Consider the following 13,082-nt stretch of genomic DNA (forward strand, 5'->3'; position numbering starts at 1 on the left):
TTAGTTATGATAATTCATTAGCTGCTGTTTGTGCACCTTAACGCCTTTTTGCAGAGGTATTTGGTGTATTAGGTGAATATTCTCTACATCTTCACACTCTAATGCTGAGCAGACTGCAGCAGAGTGATCTATGGGTGTTTAAAATCAGAACGTTATGTCCACTATGGATACATTAGACATGAGAAAACAGGGAGAGAAAAATATGATGCTGTTACAGGAAAACTATGCACATCTACTATGACACTTGGATTCTGTAGAGGAAAAGAAGTATTTTCAATAATTATTACTTTTTATTTATTGTGATTCTAAATTAGACACTTTTTCCCTAATTTTTATTCCAATTTCATGTAGCTGTGCTTGATCAATGCACTTTCAGATACACCCATGTAGAGCCGAATAAGTCTCAGTTATTTAGCATAAAATTCTGAGTTAAGATGATATTGCAAACTTGATTCTTAAATAGTAAGATATTTATCATCTGTGTGGTGGCACATGTGAAAATGAGAATCTGACCCACAATCCTAAAAGGTCTGTAAAACTCACCTTATTTTCATTTGTTAGCATTTTCTTGGAAAAACTGGGAAAATGCTTCTGTGACATCGAAATTTCATCATCATAAATTTATAAAATACACTCTCTTAACAGGTAGCAGAAAAAAAAGGAAACATGCACTTTCAGCATACAATATTCAATCTTGAAGGGATCTTGGTTTTTTTCAGCTAATCTTTGATTTTCCAGGTTTTAGATTATTAAATTATACTAAGTGTTGCTTTCATGTGTATGTGCAATTCCTTAATAATTATATGTTCACCTTTCCATCTCTTCCTCCTCCTCCTCCTCCTCCTCCTCCTTTTGTGTGGAGAGCTCTGCTAGGACACAGATGCTGTGCCTCAGAAGGTGTTTTTCTGGGGATGGCACCTGGCTCCTTGGCAGACTCCACAGGCCGGGAGTTTGTCACACGGTTAAGCTGGTGTTAGGCTGTCTTGTGGTTCTGGATATTGTTTTCTGTCAACCCACCTTTCACTCCAAGGATCTATATAAGAAGAACCTTAAAGAGAAAATCAGCCCTTTAGGGTTTTTGTTTTATTTTTCCTTGATATATATACATAAGTCTATAATTCCATTTCTTACCTTGGTGCTGCAGCAGAGCACTCAACTGCAGTGTTAGTCACTGAACATATTTGGTGCAGAAGATGTGCCAATACAAAAAAAAAGATATTTATAGACAAAAGTGGGAAAGAATGAGTACAATTAATGTTAGTTTAGAAGCAGTTCTTGCACTTAGATTACAATATGTCTAAAATTTTGGAGTAGGATATTTATGCTTCTACACTGCTTTCTGAAAAGGATCGCCTTTCCTGAACTGCTGAGGGTTATACCAGTGATACTGGACTCAGCACTTAAACTTTATTTCCATAGTTATTATCTGTGACACCCAAAACATGGGTGTGACCACTAATCTGCTCTTCCTCCAAAGAGAAGAAAAACTTTTTCAAACTGAGACTCTCTTTCCTTTAATCTGTTTGACATCAAGTTTATTTCAAACATTACTACACCAATAATTAAAAACAAGCAGTCCCACTGAAGGTGTGATTTTTTTTGCTTTCAGTAGCTTCCTTTCAGAAATATGTGCTGGAAATAGTAAAGATGTTGCTGGTTTTGGTGAGCTTGTAAAAACCCTTTGTCATCAGATAGTTCTAAGTATTATTATTGCATGTTATGTTCTCAGAAGGAAAATGCTGGTATTATGGCTTTGCAACACTACTTACTAAATATACTATGGAAAAAATAACTGCATTACCTCTTGTAGTGCAGGATTTCAACAGCACTTGCAGTCACTCCTTAGAGTTTTTCATCTTTAGAAACCAAATTACTCATTGTCTAAATAGCTGAACTTTCATCTCTATAAATACGATATTTCAGCTTTGCACAATTCATTTAAAATGCTGACAAATAAGGATTCTTACTTGATTCTCAGTAGCTTTATTGTTCAGTTTCATTTACTGTAGCAAATGTATTTGTTGAAGATGTAACATAGGACTTCCATTTTTAGTAATGGAAGACTTCAGAATTAATCAGGGTTCATGAAATTTAGCATTTTTCCTTTGAAAAGAAAATAAAAGGGTGAAAGTTTCTAGAACAGATCCTTTTTTCTACTTCAAGCAAGGCACCTTCTGCTGAAATTCTTGGAGATGCATCTTCCAAGTACACCCATTGCATTTTATCGGGCTGGGCCAGCCCTCATCACCCACAGTTTGATTATCTGCTACACTGAGTATTGCAACCACTCTTTTTCTTATCTCCATGTTTCACACATGGCTTTCCTACAGTTTCTTCAGAATTCTGCTGCAAAAATAACATCTGAATTATATCCCCACAGCTGTGACCAAGTGCTCCCTCACCACACAGTCAGTTGAAATGTCTCTAGCCCTTGCCTTTTTGTTCCTATACAAGCGTAACTGGTCCCTCCATTTCCTCCCTGGGAGGCTCCCTCTCTTCTGTGCACCAGTTGATTACTTCCTCTGGATTGAAGTATCTTCTCAAAACCAGCTTTTTGCCTAGGAGCTGTCCTTGACAAGCCCCTGGTAAGAGGGTTTCGATGTAGATGTGGCATTTGGGGACATGGTTTAGTGGGTCAACATGGCAGTGCAAGGCTAATGGTTGGACTTGATGATCTTAGGTTATTTCATCTTTAGTGATTCTATGATTCTATGGCCCATTCTGTTTTCCTCACCATGTGCCACTTCTGTAGCATTTAATTCTCAAAATTCTTCACTTTTATTCATTCTGTTAGACACAGATGCTGCAGTCTAAGAGATAAGTATGAATATTCCTGCTGCAAAAAAAAGGGAAAACATCTGGTGCACAGAAGGCTTTGCTCTGTTCTTATTTGCCGTGCTCAGTGTCATTCAGCAGAGAATGTGTCCAGGAACGTCACAGACCTGTGTGCAAGACAAATGTCATGGGGAAAGGGGCTTGAGCTAATGAAAGAGTTTTGATTATTGAAAGCTAGCTGAAAAAACTAGATGAAAAAATGTTGAAACTTGTGAGAGCAGCGTGTGAGCCTAAGGCCTTTGTCTTCTGGCAAGGCATGAATGAATACTGGCAGTGAAGGCAATTATGTTTCTGTGTCATGAAAATATCTCACAAAGGCATTTTGAAACTTAGATGGAATTAGGAAAGGTATTAACATTTGCATCAGTCAAGATGGTCTATTATTAGTTCATAGCTTGTTAGATAAATTCTAGATTGTGGATGATACTTTTTATAAGAAAAGTGAAATCGAAATAATTCATCAAATTCTGTAGGCAATTTCTGAAGCAGAAAACACAGGATTATTATTCTTGTTTGCTATTCAATTTCTCTTGAATTGTTATAGCTCTAAGCTCTAACAAAGGCTTAGTGTGAACTCTGCTGTTTCCAGGGAAAAAAATCAGTGTGCACTTGTGCTGTTCTGTACACATGCTGAGTACAGCACTCTCCTACCTGTTTGAAAATTTTTTTAAGTAAATGAACATAATTCAAACTTATAGTGACCTCCAACTTTCATAAATTCCCCTCGGATTTTTAGTTGATTACAGCTGGAATAGAGTTTCAGTAACAAGTGCTTAAGTCCGTGAGCCTGTAAGTTCATAGGTGCTTAAATGTGGGACTTGCCATTGCCCTGAGACTTGTGGCATTTCAAAATCCCACTCTTCAGTGTCAAATTTGACATCAGAAGAAGCCTGGTTCTGAAAACTGCAAAGATGCCTCCTTTTTCATATACCTTAAGTAAGCTTGGCTTGAAAATTGTTAGCTATTGAGGAGCACTGAAGAACTCAAAATCAGCATTACTTATATATAGATGCTGGGAAGTGGATTGTAAGAATCTAAGTTTGTGACCTCTGAGAAAAAAATAAAAACCAGACTATACATTTTTAAGGCTTCTTAAAACAATCATGAATACTTGATGTTTTTGAATATCTAATTTGTAATCAAGAGCCCTCTGAATCAGTGGTTAGCATAAGGATTATAAAATACTCTTCTCTTTATGGGATAGGCATAGATCAAAATTTTTTTTGCTTAGTTGTCAAGCACTCACTGGTTAGAATTTCATTTGAAAAAAATCCATTGAAACTTTTGCTTTTGAGCTTTAAAAGCCAACAGTCAACATTCATTCAATGTTTGGGTTTTATTCCTCTCCTCAATCTTGCAAATAAAAGCTTCACAATCTGACCATCTCAATGTGAGGTCCTAAATTGCCATTTTGAGCCATAGCAGTGGTATTTGCAAAAATATCCATTTTTTTCACTGCAATGGTGGCATGCCCATATTTTTCCAGACTGGCTAGCTCCCCATACAAACTGGTATTTAAAACTTATGCTGCCTTCCAGTCCACACAGCAATGTTGCTAGTGCTGGTGTGAATTCTTGCAGTATTTGTACTTGCTTGTAGAACAGCTTTGCTTTAAGCAAAGCAGAAAGCCAATTACTGTTACTTATTTATACATTTGCTTTTATGTTGTAAAATGAATTTATAGAAATGCTAGGATAAAGCCAGTGCTAAGACCTCGGAATAAGCCAGTCATGAATTATTATAAAATTTCTTTTATTCTGTCATCCCTTAGAAACATTTCTTCCTGACAGGACTTGCAGTATAGCCCTCAACACCCTGGGAAGGGAGTAGTGAAAAATTCTAATTTTATTCCTCTTTTCCTGTTTGCATTTCCAAAATCAAACAGTTTCCTAGATAGTCACTAGAAAAGCCCACTTTTCTTGATGTTAACCCTTAATGTGCTGTGGGTGTTTCTGTTGCCAGTCCTGGTGGGACTCAGGTGACCAGCAAGTCCTGCTCTGACTGGTGCCATGTGCATCTATCTTTGCATTTATCTTGAAATATCTGGTCAAGAAATTTTCAAGGGGAAATGGCAGGGATGGGGTCCTTAGTATTTATCTCTGTTTCTCACCAGGCAACTCTATTGTAAATTAGAAAAAAGAAGTTCTTCCCAAGCCTAGGTTGTTTTTTTTTTTTTTTTTCCCCTGCCTGTGATGGTAAGAGGTAAGAGTTTTCCCTGTCTTTATCTCGACCCATGAGCTTTTCCATCTTATTTTCTCCCCATCCTGTTGAAGTGGGGAAGGAAGAGACTGGCTGGCTGGGCAGCTGGCAGCCAGCCTAGGTCAACCCACCACACTATTTTAGTTGCCATAAATGACAATAAAGTTTTATCTTCTGTGAAAAATGGAATACTGTAGAAAGAATAACTTACACCCCACATTTTTGTGCCCTGCTGGCTTACCTGAGAAGAAAATTCCTTTGAAATTTAGTTGATAAATCTGAGTATATTTATACACAGAATTCCTTTCACACTCTTGAAAGTGCAATGCATAGTACTGTAAGTACAAAAGTTTTTGTCTTTTTTTAGTAAAATATAAGTTACCTTTTTCAGATAGTTGAAGAAGATGTTAAATTAGTTAAAAAAAAAAAAAGGAAAAGTACTTATAGACAAACCACAGAATACTGAGAAAGCCTTGTAATTGTTGGGTTTTGTCTTTAAATTGTATTCAAGTTTATTGTGTTATCTCTTTCATAGTGCAGTGCCTGATTATTCCTGAGCTGAGAATGTCCAGGATTTCAAAATTTGTGAAATGTGTTTTTTACTCTCATTTAAGCAGAGCATCCTATTAAGCAAGCAAAGGTTGACCTCAAGAACATTCTAAAAGGGATAAGATCCCAGAAGTAGGGGGAAAAAACACCCACTTTTGTATGAAAGCCTTCCTTTTCACTCCAGGACATCACCAATAGCTGGGAACTTTTTCTATTTTCAATCTTTTTCCTTTAGCGTAGGAAAAAACTTGGTACCTTAGCCAAAATATTTAAACACCACTAATTTCAAAACATTAATCTGTGATCCTTTTGTAGTCTCTGTGTGGTACTGAAAAGTAGGGGAAGGAAACAAACAAACAATAGTTTTCATTTGTCACCCTGAGCTGTGACTCTGCCCCTCCCTCCTGCATTTGTCTCGCCACTGAGTAACTGAACTTACAGCATTGTGTAACTTTCATTTCTGTGGAGGCTTGTTATATTAGAAAAATTGTTCCAAAGAAAGCAACAATTATGACATAAGCACATCTGGCTCTTGCAAATTATTCTTTATTAAGCTTTCATTTAATTACATGTGCTGAAAGGTCTGCTTTTGATTACTGTAATTTTTTTTATTTGTCCATCTGAATGATAGTAATGTTGGAAATTACATACAAACCACCTGGCTTTTTTCTCACTAATAAGGCAAAGTTTATGTAGATCTATGTGTAGAAGAGGGATTAAGATCTTCCCTGTTTATGGCAGAAGAATTATTCATGATGCTAATTCAAGGTGAGGGTTTAAGTTTGGTCAATGGAAAGAAATTGAACCAATACAGTTTTGTTCAGTAAACACTTTTTATTGGTTGGAATTGTTTATTTTAATATAAAAGTATTTTATTATATTTCAGTTAAACTTTTTGAAAAGCTCCACTAGAGTTTTTTGTACTTCCATCACTATTTACAGGAATTTTTAAGGCCTAGATTCATTATTGGCATTCATAGAAGATTTATCACTGTACACACAGATGAAGACATACCTTGTTAGCCATTTTAACTTTGCCTTTTGGTAGGAAACCATTCCTATTGCAGCTCCCAGTAAAGTTTCTGGAGTTAGTGGTTAATTTCTAGGTAAGAATAGAAAGACCTGGATTACTGTTGTTTCTGACAAGAGCTTATACCTCCTTTTCATAAACAGCCATATAATTTTACCAATTTTGATTTTAACATTCAGGCACAGTGTAACTTTTTGCTCAATACCACGACCATCATTATGAAGGAAAAAAAAAATCAAGAAAAATCAGCAAAAGTCAAATGAAGAAAAAAGATATTGGTGTTTGGGAGTTTTCCAGTCTTTCTTTATTTTTTGTCTTTTTGCAAATAGCAGGAAGGGAAGCCACAAACAAGAGCTGAAAAAGATCCTTTAAGAGAAGAAACACCAGAAAAAAAAAAGTACATTTACAGCTTCTTTTTTTAGGAGTATTGCAGGAATATATGTATATCTTCTTGTCTTCCAGCAACTGTATGCAGCTCAGCTGGCAAGCATGCAAGTTTCTCCTGGAGCCAAAATGCCATCTACTCCACAGCCACCAAATACAACAGGGGCACTTTCACCCACTGGGATGAAAAATGAGAAGAGAGGGACCAGCCCGGTAACTCAAGTTAAGGTATTTCTCAGTAAAGAAAAGAGTCGGTGTTTGAGAAGGACAGTGAAATCAAATGGTCTCTGTAATTGTTTCACAGTTGGAAGTTGAGCCACGTTACAGTTCTTCAATATTCAAATAAAAAGTTCCATTTCAATGCTGTATTATCAGTATAGAGAAGGGAAGAGAATGCATTCACTTCTTGTTTCCAAAAATACCAGGCGTCCCTCTTCCTACCACAGGCAGCACAACAGATTCATCAGTAAAATGTGATATTTTCAAGATTTCAGTTTGTAATCTGGTAACACGCATAAATGGCATCCATTTCATGAATTGTTTCACATTGAACTCTTGAGTATCTCAAAATGTGGTGCTGGCTTATATTGTTAGGGTAAGAGAGAGACTGTAGAGCTTCTAATTATTTTACCAATCTCTAGCTGTACTTAATTCCACAATTTTGGAAAAGCCTCCCATAAAAAGAATATGTAAGTCAGGGCTCCGGGGAAAACATTGTGTTCCTGCAGATTGATTTGACTTTTGCTGATTTCACACAGCTGCTGACAACCGTGCTGCTCCTCGCTGGTTTTGCGCCATCGCCGAGTGCTTGTGCCTGCTTATTCTCACTTGCTTGGAACCAGGCAGCTACAACATGGCATTTGCCAGGAGCCTGGAATGAGTGTTGTGCTCCCTGTGAAACCCGTGCAGCAGCCAGTGCCTTTGGGTGGGACTGCCTGGCTTCTCCTGCTGGGTTCTCCCAGGGTGGTTCCGGATTTCATGAGACCAAACAGGCTCAGAAGGAATTTACTCCAAACTGTACAAAAAAATCAGCATTCAGCTATTTTACCAATTTGAATGATAGAGATATAAATGCAGAACTGTTAAAATAGATCTAAAGGTGGCAGGTAGTGACTTTGTGGGTAGAGAGAGGGAATATGTTTGGTTTTTTTGCTGGCTGCTAGCACCTTACAGGCAAACAGTCCTTAGCTTCAAACCAGCCTGAGAAAATTTTACTCACTTGGGGTGGTGGTTTCTTTTTTTTTTTTTTTCACATTTTTTGACATGAGAGTAAAATATCATTTGTTTTTTTCATTATCATCAATCATCGTGGTAAAGTGTGGGTGAGTAGATATTTCTGCCTGGGCTGATAAATTTCCATGACACTTTTTTGCTAGGCTGAGAGTACTAATAAATAAAAACTATTCCATTATGGCCAGATCTAACATTTATTTAGCAAAGCATTCACTTTATTTAGCTGTAGATGTGTATTAGTCTAATATTTTACCTCTTGTAATCCAATGCCAGGCTTGAGAGCAGTCAGGGAAATTTACCACATATGCAGAGTTTGCTACAGTCAATACAGAAGCCACCAAAAGCAAAGCCCAACTATTCCAGCAAAGTTGCCATAGTATAGTGATACCTAACACCAGTGATTCATGGCATTGAGAATATACTACTGACTACTTTAATGTGAAAAAGTAATTTTGGGAGTGAGCGAGCCAAATGGACCTACACCAAACCAAACCTTTACTGTATGAGTCAAATTTTCCCTGGTTAAACTCAAGCACATATCTTCTTGAACCAAGGCCAATACCATTCCAGGTTTGTAGCCAGCTGAGTCCTGTTACAAAATTGACCACATGCAAATTCTTGGGGGTTTCCCTACATAATGTAACTTGAATGGACTAAAGTATATGTTAATAAAATTGAAGTCTTTTTATGGTTATTTTTACTAAGCACACTACTGCATTCAGAATATTAAAGATGAACTACAAGTGCTTTGTGTGGACAAATACCAATAGCTAATGAAGAAATTATTAATAGGGTATTAATAGCAGTACCTATATTCAGTCTTTGCAGATTCTTACCTTTGTTAGACATGACAGTTTTGATGATCATGCATTGCTTAACAAATCCTCTATATTTTCTCTGTTTTTAAGCAGTTTGTATAAACTACATGCATTATTTACAGAACTAATGGAATTATTTTGCAGAAGTCAGACCTTTCAAAAAGTAATGATAGGTTTTCCCTAAGTCAGTGACCAGAGTGTTTTCTGGCTTTTTGGTTGCCTTGCAGAAATGAGAATGCTGTCCATGTAGTACACACAAACAGGTTCTGGTGGTGTTTAGAGTTCTTTCACGACTGGATCAGTACTAGACGGAAAACTATTTAAAAATTGAACTCTGTAGCATAGATTTGTATGTGCTCATGTTCACAGTACCTAGCCTGGTCTGAATGGGGCTCTGAACTCTTGGAAAAGTTTAGGGAAGCCACTTTCTGTCTGTGCAAGGAAAGAGGTTGCACGTAAGCATGGCCACAAAGCACCAGGCTGGACTCTGTCCCTTGTACCTTCGAGCTTCTGCTCTTACCTGGACACTGAAAGGGTGTGGACGTTTGTGCACACTCCGAGGCCAGGAAGAATTGAAATGTCATGCAGTTTTCTGGGGAAAGTTTAAAGCTGAAGATACAATGGCATTATAAATACCTGTTTGTTATGTTTTCCTGTTTAATGCATTTTGTGTGACCAGATGTACTTTGCTAAATCACTGCTTGACAGTAAGGAGAATGGAAAAGATGAGATAATGTGATGTATTATTGTGTTTCGGCATAATTCTAAGCTTCAAAGTGATCAGTGCAGTGTTCTAAAATATGAACAATATTCTCTTACATCCAGCATAATTCTGCTCTGGGCATATTTTAAATGAGAGATCTGTCTTACTGGGCTCTTTTACTACAGAAAATCACCATTTCACAGATTTTCAAGTGCTCTGTCTTGCTTAATGTATTAAGTGGAAGGAACAAGCTCAAAGAATGGGAAGAAGGTTGCACTGCAAATGTTTATACTTATCAAAGAAATTAATTGCTTGAATAAGTCTTCTTCAAAAAGTGGAGATATTTTTAAATGGACCTACTCTACTTGTTTCTACAGAAACAAGACATATGTGAGAAAGATTTTCTTCCACATTGCATATGAAAAGTATCAAAACATATAAAAGTGCTGATACTAGATTTACACACCCTTAAAAAAGGTTCCTTGTCTTAATACAAATAAAACACACAGATATACTAAAGGTTGAATGCAGCAGAAATAACTACAGAATATGGGAATAATACAGAAGTATCAAACAAGGAGCAGAGTAGCAGTTATGCGGAAAATATTTTTGATTTTACATAAATCTGTCAAAAACATGACATTTGAATATTAAAATATCGTAAAATATGCAAAATTAAATAATAGAAAATAAGATACATTTTGAAATGCCTATAGCATGTAGTCATCACCCTAGTAAGTAAAGGAATTTGAATTCAATGACATTCTTATCTCCTATTATGGGGGACCAGCATAGATTGTTTCACTAAACAAAACATGCACTCTGAATTAGATGCATGGAGTGTATAAGCTAGCAGCAGCTGTAAATGTGGGCCAAAGAGCTGTCAGGGTTTTCAAATGATTCTTTCATAGTAGTACTTCTGATTCCTTAGTTTCTAATACATTTAAAAATAAGCTACATAACTTATTTTTATAGTGCCAGGAACTTTTCAAATAGAACCAGTGCAAAAGCATTACTGAGCTGCTGGAAATTTTAAATAATTCTTTGTAAATGCCCTAGGTTAATTTAGATCTCTGAAAACACATTAGGAAATTAAGCTGTAATGTGAGCTAATTCAAATTTTAATTTGGCAAAAAGAATGATCCAGTCACATAGTTAATGTAAATAAGAAGCATAACACAGAGAAATTAATGAGGTTTCCTTTGGTTGAATCTTAAAGGAGGCAGATAATTAGCTTCTTTTGTTATTATTGCTGTGGAATGTGGTATTGTCTTCGAGGTGTAAAGTAACTGCTGCTTGCAAAATGATGAGTTCATTTGTCTTTTCCTAATAGTTATTTACATTAAACTCTTGCAGGATGAAGCAGCTCAGCCTCTGAATCTCTCAGCCCGACCCAAAACAGCTGAACCTGTCAAATCCCCAACATCTCCAACACAGAATCTCTTCCCAGCCAGCAAAAGCAGTCCTGTGACAGTGACGAACAAGAGTGGCATCCCCAGCCCGCTCAGTGGGTCTCTGGGAAGAGGATCCTCTTTAGGTAACTAATCTGTCCTAGGGAAAGGAGAAAATAGGCAAGTTTTCAGCATGAAATCCCAGCCTGAGCACACTTAGTTTTGAATTAAGTAGACACTTGGGCCTATATTTCTCTTTAAAATGGAAAAAAAATATATAGTGAAGATTTTCAAAGAATGCTCAAAAGCAAAAGTTTTACAACAGTACCCAAAAATATGTGGCAGAGTGTGAGAAATACAGGAAAGAAATAAATAATGTAGGATATACATACAAATATACATACATAAGTAAATAAAGATAGGTATATCAAACTTGTAAAACAGGTTTGTATGAATATCTCTCCTAAAGGTGTCTACTGGGTGTATACACACAAAGTTAACTTTTAAATTTTGACTTCTGGATCAAAAAAGAAACCCCTATCTTAGAATGCTCATAGAGCCTCACTAGATAATAGATAGATTTTTTTATTTAAATAAATACAGAAAGGCATCAGTCCAGCCAGTTTATGTTATTATTTGATCATGTTTTTATTATTTGACCATATTTTTATTATTTGTTTGCCCATCTGTCAGGATTTTATTAATTCATATGGGTTTGACCTGTGTTCAAGATTCTTTAAGCTTATTAAGTGATGAAACAAAATTGGTCTGAAAACTATGTATGAAGACTACTTTAACCAGTCAAGAAACAGAATCAAGAGCTGCAAAATGTAGATGATCAGCCCTAAAGTTCAAACAGTAAATTTTAACAGTGACTAAATACTTACTACAGACCACTTATTCACAATCTGTAGCTCAAGTGTACTTGTAAAATATATAGAAACACTTATGAATAATGAATAGATATGTTAAATACATATATCAAATATATAAAAATTATGGGTTTTTTTCCATTCCCAAACACTTGGGAACATCATGATCTCTGAAAGACATTTTCTGCAACTAGCTAGATACTCTACCTGTCAATTTATTTGCAACTATCACTGCATTATCTTACATTATAAAGCGAAGTATCAATCTGAAATCCTAGACCATTCAAGAGAAAGGACCACAGAAGACAAATAGTGCCTAAGGCTAAAATATTTTTCGTATAAAGTCATAAAAAATTTTTGTCTCAATCCTTAAGCATAAAAAAAGATAGGAAGACATTACCAGAAATCAGCAAGCCATGTAAGAGCTTTAGCTACCTTTCTTTACAATAAATTCAGATGATTACAAATCTAAATCTCTTTAAAAATCATGCACATATGGTTCCCAACTTCTTTACCATCCAGAATGGAACTTGCTGAAACAGTTCAGAGCATTGGAAACTTTCCTTTTCCTCTAATTCATTATTTTTATTTTGGAGAGGCGTGTTTCATTCAGACAGAAAACATCACCAGTCCCTCTAAAACATCAAAATTTGCATCTCTTCTTACTTAGGCCACAGTATTAAATTAACCATCTGGTTCACAGGATAAAGTGTGAGAAACACCTAATCATTTTTATGTTAGAATAATTCAGGGTCTGTCGAGGTTGAATTTTCTGTGTTTTGCTCAGCTGAACTTCAGTGAGAGAATAAAAGAATATAAAAATTATTTTTGAAGGTTAATTCAAAATCTTAGCCTTTTTTGGTTGTTGTTTTGGATTTAGTTTTTGGTGTTGTGGTTTTTTTTTTTTTAATAGTAGACAGTCAGTAAGTCAGTAAGCACACAAAACTAACAAATTCAGAACTTTTATAAAAGACATTTGCTGGTCAGGCAGATGCACAGGGCACACAAAAACTGTGTGATTGCTCAAAATTCCCTAGCTAGAATATATATGCACAAACCTATCCATGT

The 13,082-nt window shown here is 36.0% G+C and overlaps 1 protein-coding gene across 8 annotated transcripts in view; it reads left to right on the plus strand.

The window, feature by feature from the left end:
- SOX6 (SRY-box transcription factor 6) overlaps positions 1-13,082 on the plus strand; it is a 373,677-nt gene that overhangs the window by 299,021 nt on the left and 61,574 nt on the right. For all 8 annotated transcript variants that reach the window (XM_048307281.1, XM_048307282.1, XM_048307278.1 and 5 more), the window contains 2 exons: positions 7,076-7,225; positions 11,108-11,288. In XM_048307281.1, coding sequence (XP_048163238.1) covers positions 7,076-7,225; positions 11,108-11,288 — 331 coding nt within the window. The remainder of the gene's footprint in view (positions 1-7,075; positions 7,226-11,107; positions 11,289-13,082) is intronic.

The sequence above is a fragment of the Corvus hawaiiensis genome, chromosome 6 (genome assembly GCF_020740725.1).
Source record: "Corvus hawaiiensis isolate bCorHaw1 chromosome 6, bCorHaw1.pri.cur, whole genome shotgun sequence".
In the NCBI taxonomy this organism is placed as follows: Eukaryota; Metazoa; Chordata; class Aves; order Passeriformes; family Corvidae; genus Corvus; species Corvus hawaiiensis.